Here is a 17,574-nt window from a genome sequence, read left to right on the forward strand (position 1 = left end):
TTTAATCAAACGCATTTGCATTTTAATTATGCCACAAACTCATAAAATATGAAAAGCGTCGCTGCTAATTTCATTAACTTTGCCAAGGGCGCGCCGGGTAAGCAGCCAGGTAAGGCCAGGTGAGATGCTCCTGCTCCTCCCTGAGCTCAGGTTTGCGGTCCGCGGGCTGGCTTCTCGCCTGACTTGTGATCCATAATGGATGTTATTAAAAGGATTTCCCATATCCAGCAATGAATGGGCCAACAATGGCGTGCAACACGTGGCCCCTATTAGCTCATGGCTCGGTTCGCGCTGCGCTATTTCGGGTCGGCGCTCGCATGTATGAGCTATCTCGGGGCAGTGGGGCATGCCAACATGGCTTAGACTAAGCGAGCAGCCGAGAGCATGTGGCAAGTGCGAAGCTACTTAACGCATCTGAAGGACACTGCGGGCTCAGCTAGTCAAAACGGAATCGTTTTCATAGTGTGTGTGCATACGAAATGGAACATGGGAAATGGCAAATGGCAAATGGAAAATGGCATATGGCAAATGGGAGTTGGCATAGCAAATTAGAGTCTCTCGGTCTCAGAGTCTGCCTGACTGACTTGCAGTGCGTAGCAAGGATTCATTTTAAAGCTCTGCCTGCTGAATTGGCATTTTAATAACCCTGAAAGCTTTCGAGTTAAGCTAGAAATGGAGTATACGGGAAGAGTTGTCCATGACGTCTCTGTAAAGACAGCCCAAGTCAAGGTAGCTTAGTCCCTCGTTCTTAAGGTTTTTCAGCTAGAGCCCCTCAGTCTTAAGAAGAGAAAAGAGTATATACACTACTCCATATACTCTACACATTTCACATACTCAGTGAAATGGGGTTCGAGCTGCAGGACTTGAGTGCAATTGGCGTCCTGATTCCGTGGTTTGAAATTGGTTTTCCATTAGTAGTGGGATTTGGGGCACTGCGTGTCCAGTTCGCACTCCGCTGAGGATTGAGAGTGGGCGACCTGAGCAAATCTAGAGAAACAGGAGGGAGAGGAGAAACGGATGAGGGCGCAGCCATTAGCTTAATCTTGCTAGCTGCATGATATATGCGACTTGCGTGCGGCAGCAGTAGCAGCAGCAGCAGGAGAAGTAGGAGTCGGGTTGAAGGAGACGAGGAGGCTTAGCTAAATGAAAGAGTGAAAAGTAAATGTGAATGTGAAAGCATAAATGCTGAGAGCATGAAAGCACGAGAGCTGCGAATGAAAATGGCGTAGGCTAGTCTAGAGGGGGGCGCCAGTCCGACTGAGGCACTGGGGCATGCAACATTTCCTTGCACGCTGCAACGGAGCGCGTCGCATCGCAGGAAACAAAATAAAATTCACCAACTTTTAATTAGCACTTGAGTAAAAGAGCCAGCAAAAACAACTGTATATGTGCCACACGCAACTTTTATTGTCGTCCCCGCCCCCCTGGGAGCGCCCACTGAAGGGGGCGTCGCTAAGCGTGGGCTATTGTTAGCATATGTTAAATGGCACATCAAACTGAACAACAGTAAAAGCACGAAACTAGCCATGGACTCTGTATACCCTGTTTTCACTGCATGGCAGGCATTGCCTGGCATGCGCACTCACTTCTCGGTTAATGATTGCCTCTTTCATGAGAGTAGCCTTTACGCACCAAAAGGTTTCCTCATTGCCTGATAGATTTTCTGATATCGATTAGTCTTAGAAGAGGTATCGATCATAATCGATAAATATACTTTTCTACCTAGACCAGCTTCTTCCGTTCTTCTTCTCTCCCTCGCTACTCTCTCTTCTCTGTCTGGCTCTCTCCCTCTCTTTGTGTCTCCCTCTCTCTCTCCTGCGTAAAGCAAAGCAAATGTGCAGTAAACGAAATAAGTAAGAAGCCGTTCCCAAGCCAAAAGGCGGAGGGAGGCGGAGTAGAGAAAGGTAATTTCTCGCTCTTTATGAAACCTTTTTTATTGCCACCTTTGGCAAATGAAATGAAATCACACTGACTGCGCTTGTTATGCGGCTGCACGCCCCTTCAGCGAACTAACCAGCAGAGGCGATAAAAATGTAACACGAACTTCCGGATTGATGGACAGAGAGATACCCTGTAGAGCATACGATCTGAGTAGTGTTAAGAATGGAAATCATTTGAGCACACCTTGGGCACACCTTCACAACTAATCTACTTTTCTAGATGAGCTTTAAGTAGAGTTCTTCTCTTGCAGTGTTGCCTAACGACGTGGAGCAGAGCTTTGTCAAGTCTGTCAGGTATCAAGATGCACTAATATTGTGTCAGCTGAGCTATAAAGTAAAGAAGTGCTGCAATGCAGTCAAGTAAGCTACTTTGTTAAGTCCTCGCTCTGTTGGAACTTTTTTAGACTCTTAATAAAAATCAGTAGTGCTGAACTTAAAGTGGAATGAAGTCAAGTCTGTCACTCAGACTCACTGGACTCCCTTGCGAATAAGTGTTGTATAATCAATCAAGTTGTTCCTTAACTTGAATAGAAAGCACTCGCTTAAACATTAATGCAGAGTTTTCAACTGCACTGAATATGTGAATGTGCATCATCTCTCTCTCTCTATCTCTCTCTTTCTCACTGTCCAGCTGTCAGTGTTGGATTAATTAACTTGGATTCAAAACTTCATATGCAGGCAGCTTTGTGTCTGGCTGCTGGCTTGCAGTTTCGCTCCATTTATAGCTTCGCTGCGCGCCTTTCATTAACAGTGTTGCATAACTAACTAATTAGCATGCATCTGCGGCAATTTTAGCCCAGCCAGAGCCAGAGCCAGAGCTAGAACCGAAACAACGTGTAGCTGCAGGCGCTGCATTGCAGGCGCATGCCAATCATGTGTCATGCGAATGGCTGCAGTCGATGCAATATGCAGAACGAGATGAACGAATGCATGTGCACACACACACATATACTTGTTTATTTGTATTACGTGGGCATAAACAAGGTATTACACAGCACTTGGCCGTAATCGCATTAGCTGAAATGGGCCATGGCCCATTAGAGTGAAGTGAATGAAATTGTTTGCACACTCTCAGCTCTCTCTCTGTCTCTATCTGTCTATCTCCCTCTAGATGATGACTATGGACAGAAAACGGTCTCCGTCCTGGTCGACGACATTGAAACGGACTTGGAAATTATTGATCATCCGGCCTGCGAGATGTCGGTAAGTATCTGAATGCCTTGCCCAGTTGACTGGGTCACCCACACACACGCACGCACACACACACACATCCACTCTCTGGGGCAGCTGCTGCATTTGACACTTATTTTCAAATGTCATTAACACGGTTTTCCTTTATCGGCTGCTGCTCGACAGGCCAAAGCGCATTAGATTGAGGCAAACGTCTTGTTACATTGGCAGCCTTGCCAGCCAGCGCCCCTGTGTGTGTGTGCCTCTGTGTGTGTGTGTATAAGCCAAAAAGTCAAGCGTAGCAATTGTGTTGCCTACTTTTGTGGGCAGCTTTAAAAGCGGCTGTCGTGCTAGATTCTATATATATTTTATATGCATACACTGACACTAGCTTTGGCTAGCAAAGCTGAGACATATCTCAATTTATCTCTGTGTGATCGGGAGCACTTTATTAGCTTCTCCAGTTGGTAGCCTACTTTTGTGCGCTGACTGCAAGACTGCTGACTGCAGCCTCCATTTCGGTTGCCTACTCACCTGCAGCGCTTCGCACACAGGCACAATTGCCACCTAACGGTAACCATAGACGCACAGACAGCAGCGCCTAGGGCTAGACAATTTGACAATTCGAACTAACACAGAGCGTATTAGTTGGCCCTGCGGGGAAATTGCCATCAAAGATTTAGACTCCAATTGAGGAGTAGATACTGAGCTTATATATAGAATTTCGTGCAATCGATGCACACATACGTATACATATGTATGTATGTATGTATTCTCTATCTCTATCTACTGCCATTTCTGTTGCTTTCTCATACAGACCGAGGCGTTCTGTGCCACGTACAACATTGACCTGTTCGTTGTGGTCTACTCCGTGGTAGACCGTGGCACCTTCAAAGCAGCCGAGAAGGTCCTGACCTACCTCAAGGAGAACGACATGCTGCTCACGCGCGGCGCCATCCTCGTGGCCAACAAAACGGATCTGGAGCGGCATCGCGAGGTGTCGCGCCAAGGTGAGTCCCGCAGCTGGCGATTCGTTTGCTATTCGCAGCAGCCCGGTTTTCTCTTTGCAGTTGGGCGCAAGCTGGCCAAGGAGATCGCGTGCAAGTTCATCGAGACGTCGTCGGGCCTCGACCATAACGTGGACGAGCTGCTGGTGGGCATTGTCGCCCAGGTCAAGCTGAATCCGCAGCGCCTCTCGCTGCTGAGCGAGTACGACCTGCAGCGCCTGAACTTGCAGACGACGATACAGAAGCATCGGCGCATGCATCTGCCGGCCAGGCGGATGGTGCGCCAAATGAGCATCTTCAAGATGGAGGACGGCGAGGAGAAGGACGACGATGACGGCGACGGCGACGGCGACGGCGACAACAACAAGGAGAACGAAAACGAGGGCCAACAAAAGTCCCTGGAGGCAGTGAAGCGCGCCGCCAATCGACGCACCCTCAACCTCGAGTGCATTCTGAAGATGGGCGAGAGCGAGCTGGAGGAGGAGGAGAGCAACAGGCAAATGAGCAAATTCGAGCAGCTGGCCGCCAGCATGCGTCAGCGGCGCGCCCAGGACGAGCTGCAGCAGCAGCAGGCGGCCGACAGCAATGACAGCAAGCCATCGACGTCTGCGGCAGCTGCTGCGGCGGCGGCTGCTGCCAGGCGCGATTCGAATGCCAAGGGCGAGCTCGAGTCCGCCGCTTGCAACCGGAGAGTCGTGAACAAGCTAACCAAAGTGTTTCTCTCATCGGTGCTGCGCTTCAGGACAAACATGAAGCGACGCAACTCATCGAGCTGCACCAACTTGTTCGTCATCTAAGCGGGGGCGGGAGAGCTTTCGCGCGTGTGTGTGTGTGGGCGTGCGTGGGTGTGCGGCTGTGGATGGGTGTGTGTGTGTGCGTCTAGCTATATTGTTTATAAGCGAGGCTATAGACTGAGACTGATTGACTGACTTGGAATGGAGCGCAGCTAACGGGAGGGGCATGCTCGGGGTGGAAACAACAAAGAGTACAGTCAACAAGAACAATTATCAAAAGGTTATGCATGTATGCATGCATAATCACTGAAACCAGAAGCTAAGATCAAAAGCAGAACGATTACAGCTCGATAAAGCATCGATAACAGATCGATAACAATGATTTGATTGGAAAACTTTCTGAATTTAAGACAATTTAAGACTAGCTGCTGTTGCAACATTTCAACCAAGAATTTCGCATAACGTGACAATCGATAACAATATCGATAGACCTAAGATCTGCTCTCTTGTTCCTAGCCAGCTGTCAGCGACCATGGACAATAATTTATGCATTCCATACAAAGCTCAAAAAAAAAAAAAAAAACAATTTTATCGATAAGCAAACATTTCGAAAAGAGAACAAACAAAACAGTTTATTAAACACAAAATTTCAACAGTCTGGTAAGCGAGTTCCACAACAACAAAAATTGGCTTATAAGGTATTTACGGTGATTGGCCCTCAGCCCAGATGGATTTGAGTATACGATTCGCTTTTCATTGACTTGACACTAAATTTGCATATTAATATATTCATAAGACTAAATTGTAGACATGGACAATGGACAAAATACCGCCGAGGAGATGGACAGACGGACAGAACTTCATCCGTTCAGCTCGGGTATATTCGAAAATTTCCTCTTTAAGAGCTTTCACAATTTCAGACAATTTAATGAAAATCGAGGAGTAAAGCTAACAGCAAGACAAATAAAAGCAAATGGAGAGCTGAGCTGAGCCGGAATACCCTGTGCGCAGTTCTGGTAGAGCATGCCAGGCTAATGGGCTGACAGCTTGCAATGGAGTTGAGAGAAGGGATTAAGTTGATTTCGGTTACATTTTATGATTTTCCAATGAATGACCCAACCCGGAAATAGTTCAACCAAAAAACATAATTTTAAAAAAAAGTCATATAAATGTAAGATTACAGGAATCTTCAATTATCTATGTTAGAAGTTAATTCATATATGTATTTTCAATACTTCTCTATGTGTTGTGCTTAGAAAAAAATAACAAGAAAATCAAAAAATTTAAAAATGTAAAGCGAATGAACTTAAAAAACAAACTCCACTGAGAACGCCACCCTACATCCCACAAATACACAGAGACTACAAAAAAAACCAATGAGAATATGGAATACATTAGGAATGGGGGAAGGCCTAAGCAGTACCCCAAAATAGACAACTAAGCTACCACAAGTACTACCAAAACGGTGAAAAGAAAGGGGAAAAGCAAAACTACTCTTGAATCACATTAAATAGCTCTACGCGTTGAATATCACAAAAGTGACACAAGCAACTACAAACAACATTCATCAAAGAGAGACGAACGATCAGAGGGTAACTCACGGGGCACGGAGGAGCAGCGAGGCAGCGAGTTGGGATACTTAGTTGAGATTTTAAATATTTACGATTCACTCTTTCTTGTCAAAATAACAGCGAGACGCCTTGCTCAATTCCTTCCTTACTTTGTTAACTCATCTTTTCTTATCCTATCTTATCCGTTCCTCTCATATCATTTTAGTCCCAACCTGCCTTACCTATATTTACGTACTCGATTTAATCTGAATCATTTCATACTGCTTGTATTCTAGTTTGTTTCAATTAGCTTATCCGTAATCCACCTAATCCTAACTTATCTTAACTCTTTTTTCTGTTATCCAAGGAAAGTTCAAGTTATTGTTGGATAAGCTTATGCAGAATATATAGATATATATAAGCCTAGCCAACAATAAATTTAACTTTCCCTAGACAGCTGACAGCAGAGGTTAATAAAAGATTAGCATAGGATGAGATAGAGGAATATAGGAATATAGCTATTGATTGAGTAAAGAGTTACCGTTAGAGATGCTAATATACATACATACATGTATATATATATATATATATATGATCGACCGACCGATGAACACTTCAGAAACCGTAGAAAGCTGCGAAGCTGAAGCACGAAAGAGTAGAGGAAAGGGACCTACGAATTGCATACAAACTACCCCAATTCACGCTTCATCAGTTACTGAACGCATGGCTGGACGAGGACGTGGGAGGCAAGTGGGAGAACTGGAGTACTAGAGACTCTCGGCTCTATGTAATACCTGGTATTGCTGCGGAAAGCGAGAAGGCGATAATTTTAGACAGTGAATAGGTGCGATCTTTTGAATTTAATTAGAGATGACAAAGTCATCTCGAGGCATACTTCAGAGGCTTGTACCTATTAGGGCAAGGAGTGGGTGGGTCAACTAAAGAGCGAGGGCGTGCTTGAGTGCGGAAGAGAGCGAGGGGAAGGAGATGGGAGAGGCATCAATCATCTAGCATTCCATAGCCTGCTCTAAAGGCATTCACACCGGGTATCAAGAGAGAGGACAGAGGAGGAGGAGAGGAAGGAAGAGAGAGCTGTTCGAGCAAGTCGCATACACACAACCACGACGAAACACACACGGGCACACCAAAATCAATGAGAGATGACAGGGAAATGAACTAGTCGAATGAACTAGTTCAAATGAAGAAATTCAACAGCACAACGAAGCAAGCGAAGCGCTTGAAACAGATCGAGAGAGGAGATAAAGGACTTTTGAGTAGACTAATGCAGTTGCATCACATGGTACACGTACACACAGATCAACACACATACACACATACATACACACAGACCAATAATAACATATCTAGTAGCATATCAAGACCCATACACGCTTCGCTTTGAACAGGGTATCTACAGAGCATCTGAGGACCATGAGGTCAGCAGGTGTCTAGACTATAGGCAGCTAAACATACCTGTACACACAGACACATACACTCACCCACACACACTCACAACTACACATATACATACCCCTGCACAGACCCGCTTAACTACAATTTCTATTATTTTTATACAAAAATTGAACCGAAACAAAAAAAAAAAAAAAAAAAAAAGAGACTGATTACAAATATTCCCATTCCAACTATTCTTAGAATACCTAAATCTCTGACCAAATTTTCGTTTTGTTAATTTATTTTGGTATTACATTTTGACTAAGAATTTTCCCACGAATTTCCATATGCAAAAGCGTAGTGCATGATAGAGAAATATATATGTATTTATATAAGACGAAGATAGAAATATTTATATGTATATTTGAGCCAAGCGAAAGCACAGGATCATATATATATATATATATATACGGGATTTATTCGCTTCACATCTACATATAGGTAAGACTTAAGATCGAGACTATATATAATTTCTGATTAGTTCTAGGTTGAATTTGGACTAGATTCATTTTTTATGTACAATATCGATAGTTATTTTCGTAAAAAAAAAACAAAAAAAAAAAACTTTGATTTAGGAACTTCACAAACAAACAAATTTGACGCAAATGAAAACAAATTTGATTCGATATACGTACTTTTGGATACCAGATTTTGTAAAAATATACAAAAATATTTAGAAAACTTTTTATAGATTCGTAAGACTGTATACAAGTTATATTGCTTGAAGCTGTGCATTGAATATCTCCCATCCCAAGTGGAGGCTGCGAGACCTGTACAAAGTTTCAAAGTCGACCAGCACCGACTGCTCAATGCTCGTTCAAATTAAAAGTGAACAAGTTCAAAATGGGTTACAAGCTATATATCAGAGTCAATCTACATGTTCCATCCAAAAGAAGCTTTTTTGTCACAGGGCCAGCCCACTGGGGACGGTTCAACGTTTTGGGATAAACATGAGCCAAACGACAAACAGATCGTCGTGCAATTTGATATACAGACCGATAGACATATCGATAGATCGATATACATATAGATAAACAGATCGGCTGCTGTTGGATTTATCGACAATTCGATTTCTTAGTCTGTATACACTGATTTAAGATGCACCAACGACCAATATACACTTATATACAAGGACTTACCCCAAAAACAAAGTATTTTATCTCTTTATATAACATTTTATTCGATCTGAGTATTATCCCCTCTATGCCACTATTCAAAAACACAGATACATATATCTGAGTACCACATTATCTCCATATACTATATATATATATATATACATATAAATACACACGAAATATACATGAACATATATACAAATATATATTCCATATATATGCACAATATATGAATAATCAACATATAGAGAGAGTAGAACGATTGCAGATTTTTTTTAAATATTTTTGTATGGCACAAAGATTCCATTCAGAAATAATGCCCGCAAGACCAGATGCATACACATATACATCTATACACATGCATATATGTGTGCATTTTGGAGTTAGTGAATTGTATGTTAGGCCATTGCAAAGGGATGCCGCCCCGACTGGGTATCGGGCCATCCACCCAGCTGGAAGTACCGCTCATTCAATCCAATTGAATGCCAAGTTTGCAATTTTCAACTAAATACAAATTACAAGTATATAATCCATATTTTAATCCGTACTTAATCGTTTTAAAAGTTCTTATTAAATGTTAGCGAAAGCTAAATAAAACATCATTCCCAATTGCCTTTTTATTTGCGTGGGCGGGTTACTCTAGCTCCTCTTTTTTCAGGTGATCCACTTGGCATTTTCTTGTCCAATTGGAAGTCGACTCAATAGCTAACAAGGAGACAAAGCGGCAAGGCTATGATCGTTCAGATTTGCATGAATATGATTCGCCAATTGGAATATTCTCTCCCGATTGGCAACTGAAAGAAAGAGGCAGCAGCGGAAGGGTCTGTTAGTTGCTACGATTGTTACGATCTATAATATTTGACTAAGTATTCCAACTGGAGTCGATGTTACCAATTGCAAGTTGAATCAACCGAGAGAAAACGAATGGCTAGAGAGAGCTCTGTCAGTATTGAGTGGCTGTGCATGTAGTCCTTGCAAGTAAGTAAGTCAATTAGTCAGTCATTCAGTCGTTTAATCAGTTGTGAGTTAGTCGACTCAAGTCACTGATTCACTTAGACACTCTTCAGTCAATTAATCAGCCGATCTCTCTAATGAATCTGAATCAGAAACAGTATCTGGGTCTAATCGAATTTGAATCTGAACCCGAATCGAATATTCCAAATAGTATGTTATCGACTTTCGTCTTGCTTCGAGATTGGGAATTCGTCCGTCCACTCGTCTATCCGTCCGTCCATTCCTCTGGGCAATTCAGGGAAAAACAAACTTGACTTTTGTTTTGCGAAATATTTATTTTCGTTTTAAATTTAAATAAATTAAATATAAATATAAATTTAGATGGGTAGATAGAAATGGATCTCTGGGCAGGGAGATATTCGGCTTTCTGATAGATGGATTTCGTTTCTCGATTTGTCAATAAATAAATACATGCTTAAATTAATATATAGGGCAATGGGCAAAAGTAATCTTCATCTTCCACCCTTTACACTCCATTCGTAAATGAAAATAAAAATGATTCATGAATGGGCGAATTCTCCTTGCATTCTCCTTTCGTCACTCCATTCGTAAATGCAAATATTCGCGCATGCATAAATAATTAAAGTAAAGCAAAACTACAAACTAACTCCTGATACCAAATCCATTTGTTTCCTTCACTCTCCCCTCACTTCCTTCCCGTTTCCTCTTTGCTCAGTCCATTCGTAAACGAACGCACATAAAGCAATATCCTGCTCTTCGGCTTGCTCTCGCCCTTCTCATTCCCCTCTCTTCTCCTTTGTCCCCTCTTCCATCCGTAAACGCAGCTCAACGTTAATACAAGGTATTTACAGAGTTGCCAAGCATGTTGGCGTATTCCCGTTGGCCGCTCAGTTGAAAAAATCCAGGATGCCGTTGAGCAGTTCGTAGGCGAAGTCGCCTTCTCCAGCTGCCGCATCGTTGGCTGCCTTCTTCTTCTTCTTGTTCTTTTTCGCCTTCTTCGACTTTTTGTTCTTGTTCGAGGTGGACGTGGACGTGGTCGTGGCCGTGGAGCTGCTGTCTTCGGCAGCCGCAACAGCCGGTGCAGCGGCAGCCTCTACTGCAGCAGCTACAGTCGCCGAGGCATCTGTTGCGGCGGGTGCTGCTGCTGCTGCTGCTGCTGCTGCTACAACTGTGCCGGCTTCATCTTTGCTCTGCGCATCCATTTCGACATGCTCGCGTGTCGTCTGATCGGCAAGGGGCGTGGCAGCGGCAGCAACAGCTGGCTTCTTGATCGGCTTCTCATCCTCATCGTCGTCGAGCTCGTCAAGGAGGCCGCCCAGACTGAAGCCGCCGTAGTCCGCGTCCTCTGGCGCTTCCGTATCGTCGTCTTCGGCATAGTCGTCGGCATCGTCGTCCTCGGCAGAGGCACCTGTCGTCTCGCCATCGTCGTAGTCATCGTCCTCATCCTCATCCTCATCGTCGCCAGCTGCAAATAGGATCAGACAGATAGAGAGAGGAAGAGATTATCGAGCTAGTTCGTACTCTTATGAAACCATTAGGAAACTAAATCAAGTTGAGGTGCGAATAGCAATCGGTAATCGATTGGAATGAGCCTGGGAATCGGAGTTGGAATCACATTCCGAGCTTAACAAAAGATGCTAGGCGCTATTTCACTCACCGCCAAAGCCAAAGATGTCGTCGTCGTCATCCTCCTCGGGCTTCTTCACCTTCGTGGGCAAAGGCTCAGCCTCGGCGACGCGCAGACCCTCGGAGCCAAACTTGAAGCAGGAGATGGGCAGCTGGGCCTCCAGCTCGTCGTCGGAGCGCAGCTCGAAGGCCAGGCAAGCCTTGAAGTTCTCCTGGGCCCGCGACAGCCCGTAGACCCGGCCGCAGAACTTGGAGTAGCCGCCGGGCATGCTCACGCAAATGGGCCTAGCCCGCTTGCTGGAGATGCGGCGGGAGGCGAGCGTGATGTCGCCGAACTTGAGCGAGACGCTCATCTCGTCGTTGCCCAGGTAGGCGATCTTGGCACAGCCCGGTCCGCTCGGCAGCAGGGGCAGGCCGAACTTGCGGCAGCAATCGCAGTGGGACTCGGTGCACTTGCAGAACCTGCTGATTGGATTATCGTCCTGTTTCGTTGGCTTCGTTGGCTTTGGCTTTGGCTTGGCAACGGCCGCTTCCGTGACGGGAGCTGCAGCAGCAGCATCCGCGCTGGCTATCTCATTGGCGGCCTCGTCCACAGCCTCCACAGCGTCTGCAGCGTCTGCAGCGGCTGCGGTTGTGGCTGCGGCTGCAGCTGCGGCTGGTTCTGCAACTGTCTCGGCAGCGGCCTCGGCAACGGCGGTCTCCAGCTTCTGAGGCTCGGGAGGCGCCACATTTGGATCGATCTCCTCTGGCGGCAGGTCGAGTTGCTTAAAGTTCTCGGAGATCTTGTCTGTGCGACGATTCAGGGTCTTCGACTCCACGGAGAGCAACGCAGAGCCAACCAGCAGCATCAGCAGCAGGGGGCGAGCGAGGGCGTGAACCATCTTGAACTGCAATTGGAATGGTGGAAAACCAGTCGAATTAGACGGAGGATTCTCTCTCGATGTGAAATGATTCGTATAGCAATATTATATAATAGTTCCGGATTGAAGCAATTGCAATTCTCGATGCTAATGGTAAATATTCTTAATCCACATGATATTGGTAGGAATAGGAAGAGAACTTCCTCTGGGAAATGTGTAGAAGCCATTTATACTTCGATAAACAGCTAAAATGCCCATTTATAACTGGAATTCGAGTTCGAATTTGGTGAACTAGATCAAATAGCATTAGAAAATCGTACTGCGAAGACTGAGCTCTGCGAATATATATAGGCGTAGGCGGGTGTTTCCCCCTCTTCATTTCGCACTAAATCCGAATTGAGGTTTCACCCGGAAAGTATTTCAAAGGTAAACAAAGATCTCAAAAAAAAAAAAAAAAAAAAAAAAAAAGCAAAAAATTATGGCTTTCGATTAAATTTCACCGTTTCGACGTATTATTATTTTTTTTTTTTTTTTTTTTTTTATATCTCTCGCATTTTTTTATTTTTCGCATGAGCTGCCGAAAGAAATGAATTTAAATAAATATTGACATAATTTCTTTAAACTTCCAATGGGCTTCGTGCTCTCTCGCACTCAAAGCCACAATAAGAGCACGCAGAGGAGGGCGGGCGGGGCAGCGCACGAGTTTCAAAGTAAACAAATTAACAGCGCCATCTAGTAGTCAGCAGCAGCAGCATCAATCGAAACCCGTACGCAAACACAAACGTGAAGAAATGAACAACAGCAAAGTAGATCCAAAGACAAAAGACAAAAGCGAGAGTGAAATCTTAAAACGTCAACAACAACAATAACAGTAGCAACAACAGCAACAACGGCAGCGACGCTGTGGCTGGCTGAGCTTACAGTTATTCAATTGACATATCGCTCGTTAGAATGAACCTCTCCCCCTCTTTCAGGTAAGCAGCAACAGCATGCTCTCGCTCTCGCACACTTACATGCTCACATGCTGCTCTCTTGTAAAGTCTTTTTGGGCGCCCACTTTGTGCGCTGGCAAAGTGAAATTTTTGGCGATTGACTCATTGGAAGCTACTCGACTTTTTCAAGTGGCCGTCGCGACGCCGGCGCAGAATAACGGCGCAAGCTACAACTTCGATCTTGATGAGAATGTGTGTTGGTGAGAGAGGGAGAGAGAGCGCAAGCGGAATAGACATACTAGCTGCTAAGATTCGATCTACATTCATGCATCATTTAGCTATGCAATGCGTGAGAGCGAGCCGAAGATTTGTTGCGCTCACTCGAGGGGCAGCTGAAAAGTTACCGAATCGCAACCGACAAAGATTTGATATTAATCATGAAATACATATCATTCGGCAATTTAATTCTAATTAATATTTATTTGACTATGCAATTCGTGAGTGCAAGCTAAAGATTTGTTATGCTTGCAGGATACTAGGCTAAAAAGTTACCGAATCGCAAGCGAGCAAGGGTAAATTCAGTTATAGTGATAAGTCAAACACTTTTTGTACCACCCTCGCAATTATGTTCAGCTGTGGAAGGTCAGAGCAAAGCAACTGGAATTGCAGACAACTGTTGTTTGTAACCCACTTGTTGTTATTGTTGCTGTTGTTGCTGTAAACATATTAGTGGAAAGAAAGTATGAGACCAAATGCGGCAGCAACAAGTGGCAATAGCAACAGCAACAGCAACAGCAACAGCAGCAGCAGCAGCCCGATTGGCCAGCAGCTAGAATAGCTGTAAAACTCTAAATGGTCATGGCCAATGGAATTCTAATTTGGGAATGGGGGAATGGGAATTTTGTTGTACTCTAACTGGACTTTTGGCCAAGTGGCCAGCAGCAGCAGTTGTCCAAGTTGCATTCGCTGCGTTTTCCAATTGGACACGCTCAACACTAGCATTTCGGATTGCATTGCCATGGGCAGCGTGAGGTGAGGCGAACTGCGCTTTTGGCTAGCTAGTTCTAATTGGAATTGTTGGGTTGGCGCAACACTTGCATTTCGAATTGGAATGATAATTTTGTTGAGCTCTGCCGAATTGCATGCGCTACGAATCCCAATTGGACACGACTCGTCACTAGTCTTGCGAATTGGATTACGAATTTTGTAATTCCCGTGTGATATTCCAATTGGAAGTTCGGCTGGCTATGTTAGACAGTCGGCTAATGTGTGCTCAACATTTACTGCTGCTGCTGCTGTCTCTTCTTCTTCTGCTTCTTCCGCTTCTTCTTGAGTTGTTCACATAATTTCACTGGCATTCCAATACGTAACAGCTGGAAAGGTTTCATATTTATATTCATAAAGACATTCATTTCCATTTCTCTATTCGCCGGTCTGCGTGTGAGTGTGTGTGTGCCTGTGTTAGTGTATGTGCCGGGTCACATATTTTCTATTTTTGTCAATAAATTATAACGGTTGTGAAATGTTATTAGCATTAATTAATTATTAAGCTCATAGAAAAATAGAAAGTGACCAACAAAAACATCAACAACAACAACAACCAGAAACAACAACATTCATTTGAATCAAAATTATCAAAAGGCGCGTCCATACATCGAATCCGAAAAACTGTTAATTATGCATCAACTGATTCGAATGAAGCATGAAATTAAGATCGAAATCGAAACCGAAAAAATTGTTAGTTATGCGCATCTTTGCATTCGAAATCATGCCGGAAATCAAGTTCGAAAATGGTTAATCAGCGATCAAGCGAAAGTGTCGAGGAGGCCTTTTGTCTCTGTTCCAGCCACACATACATTACATATGTATGTATGTGTATCAACTGTTATAAAAACTGTTATACGTCTGTCTTCCTTATCGAACTATGACATAAATATGCATGAGTGTCGCGCTGTCATTCACAGACAAACTGGTATACAAACTGTTATAACCATGCATTGGTTTCATCTGAATTCCATCTTACCATTCCCACAAATTTCTTTTCAGTTTCGTTTCTAATCAGATGTCACTTTGATTACGTATCAAGTGCTTCGATTATGCTAAACAGCTTCTCACGCACACGCACACACACACACACTTCAGCATCCTGCTGATGTTTATATAACACGCAGACATTCGCTTGGCTTTGCCATTTTGCATAATTGGCAACTCGCTTTCTTCTGCTTCGAAATTTGAATGGAAGCGAGTTGCCGTAATATCAGAAATTATTGAGGTAGCAGCTCGAACAGGTCGAATGGATGTGAGCTAGAGATGAGACGAGAGGGAGAATAGACATAAGCCGAGTCGAGCAATTGATGAGGAAGCTCAAAATAAGGAACTAAATCAACAGGCTAGAACGAGAGTGTGTGAGAGAGACAGAGTGAGAGAGCGCGAGTGCGAGGGAAAGGTCAGCTGTAGACAAAAGATGAAGATGAAGCAAAAGCAGAAGAAGAAGAAGATGTATGCTGGAAAGTAAACGAATGCCAAATCGAAATACAAATTTGCTAAGCAATAGCCACAACAACAACAACAACATTAACAACAACAGCAAATACAGATATGCCGTTAAGCAGAACACCCAAACATAAGCGAACGCAGCCGCGACGGCGTCGTCGACAGCGGCGAGAGCAGCAAACTGGCTGACACAATTTCTCGGCGACTTTTTACGTGCATTTGGACACTGCGAGCTGTTTTTTTTTTTTTGTTTCTTTTGCTTTTGGGCTTCCTGGCCATCATTAGCCGCATTTGGCCAAGCTAAGAGTTCTGCTGGCCGCATTTCGCACCTCATCATCATCACCATCAGCAGCAGCAGCAGCAGCAGCAGCAGCAGCAGCAGCCGAGCAGCAATCGAGCCACCAATTCGAAAATTCGAATAAAGCAGCTGAATATTACAACAAATTCGAAGATTCGAATGACCGAAAAATCGTTCAATTTCTTATTTACCTATTTACACGTGCGTTATCCTGGCTGGCGGCGCGTATATCAAGTACTTTATCACTTTTTATGCAACAAAAAAACGTGAAAAAAAAGTATCATAAAAATAGTTCACAGCAATATGTAAAAAGAATTTGAAAAAAAAAAAATTAAATGTAATTTAAATCGGCGCGCGCTTGCAAGCTAAGGGGAGGAGCTACGCCTCGGATGTAAAGTGGACTCAACGTGCGGAGACGCGAAACACAACTGCGCTAAGAAAACGACATCAAGTCGAGTTATTGGCAATTCGAGCCGAGCCGAGCGGGCCAACTGCTGCTCGAGACACGTTCGAAAGGGTCAGCTGAGCGCGGCTTTCTTTTTGCCATCGAACACGTTGCCGCTGGCAGGTGCGCGCCCGCTCTTGGGGAGTTGGGATCGAACGGGGAGCTTCTGCTCGAGCCTCGAGACAAGTTTGAGAGCGCACGCCAAGTGTGGCTTTCTTTTCGTTGCCCTCGCACATGTTTGAGAAGAGTCTCCATGTGTGAGTGTGGAGAACTAGTGCGATCAGTCGATCAGTCGGATCAGCTGAGTGGAGTGCGGCTTTCTTTTTGCTATCGAACATGCTACAGCTTATGCATGTGTGTGTGTGTATATGTGTGACTTTGACGGCCCCCAACTAACGGGAGTCACATTGGCATCGCTGGAACATGTTCGTTCGCTCACCCAACCGCCCGCCCGCCCGCCCGCCAGCCTTGCATATGTAATTTGCCCCGCATCGAACTGACGAAAGGCAGCTGTGATTGGTGCCAGTTGGGCAATTACTCAACTCTCCTCTTCCGACTCGACCCACTGCATCTGCCGCTGGGCAATGCTAATGAGATGTCATTGGTGTTGCTGTTGTTGTTGGTTTTCCACTCTGCGATGATTGTCGCCTATGGATGAGACGCTTCCATTGTTGTCTCCTTGCGTTGAGTGCGTGAGTCAAGCGGCCGCTCCCTGGGAACCTTGAGTCCAACTTCTACTTCTACCACCGCCTGCACAGACAAAGCAGAAGACGCGATCGGACGTGATCCGGCATGATTGAACTGGGAGGCATTGGACCACAGACCTTGAATTCGCCAATGGAGATGCAATCAAATGAAATTGGTATGCATCTACATAAATACATATGCATGTATGTTTGTATGTTACTTAAGTCAAGCTTTGGTTAGCTCAAGGAAGTAAGGTAGGTGACAGGCCATACATCGATAAGATAGGA

At 44.5% G+C, this 17,574-nt stretch overlaps 2 protein-coding genes across 8 annotated transcripts in view; one reads left to right on the top strand and one right to left on the bottom strand.

Annotated features, from left to right (window-relative positions):
- The window catches only part of LOC108618040 (uncharacterized), a 50,734-nt gene extending 41,161 nt beyond the window's left edge, over nucleotides 1-9,573 (top strand). For all 7 annotated transcript variants that reach the window (XM_089473316.1, XM_089473311.1, XM_089473310.1 and 4 more), the window contains 3 exons: nucleotides 3,052-3,143; nucleotides 3,928-4,120; nucleotides 4,181-9,573. In XM_089473316.1, the coding sequence (XP_089329442.1) occupies nucleotides 3,052-3,143; nucleotides 3,928-4,120; nucleotides 4,181-4,914 (1,019 nt within the window). In that variant the 3' untranslated portion in view covers nucleotides 4,915-9,573. The remainder of the gene's footprint in view (nucleotides 1-3,051; nucleotides 3,144-3,927; nucleotides 4,121-4,180) is intronic.
- Nucleotides 9,574-10,240: 667 nt separating this feature from the next.
- Nucleotides 10,241-16,636, bottom strand: LOC108620010 (uncharacterized). Its single transcript, XM_018016862.2, has 3 exons — nucleotides 16,347-16,636; nucleotides 11,604-12,459; nucleotides 10,241-11,411 (listed from the first exon to the last, which is right to left on the bottom strand). Exons 2-3 carry the CDS (start codon nucleotides 12,451-12,453, stop codon nucleotides 10,834-10,836), a joined length of 1,428 nt encoding a protein of 475 aa, XP_017872351.1. The 5' UTR covers nucleotides 12,454-12,459; nucleotides 16,347-16,636; the 3' UTR covers nucleotides 10,241-10,833.
- Nucleotides 16,637-17,574: the final 938 nt, after the last annotated feature.

Source organism: Drosophila arizonae, chromosome X, assembly GCF_054131065.1.
Source record: "Drosophila arizonae isolate 15081-1271.41 chromosome X, UAZ_ARI_1.0, whole genome shotgun sequence".
Classification (NCBI taxonomy): domain Eukaryota; kingdom Metazoa; phylum Arthropoda; class Insecta; order Diptera; family Drosophilidae; genus Drosophila; species Drosophila arizonae.

Coding starts and splice junctions, on each gene's coding strand:
- LOC108620010 (XM_018016862.2), bottom strand. CDS start 12,453: ATGGTTCACGCCCTCGCTCGCCCCCTGCTGCTGATGCTGCTGGTTGGC. Junction 11,412..11,603: donor CGACATCTTTGGCTTTGGCG/GTGAGTGAAATA, acceptor TCCTATTTGCAG/CTGGCGACGATGAGGATGAG.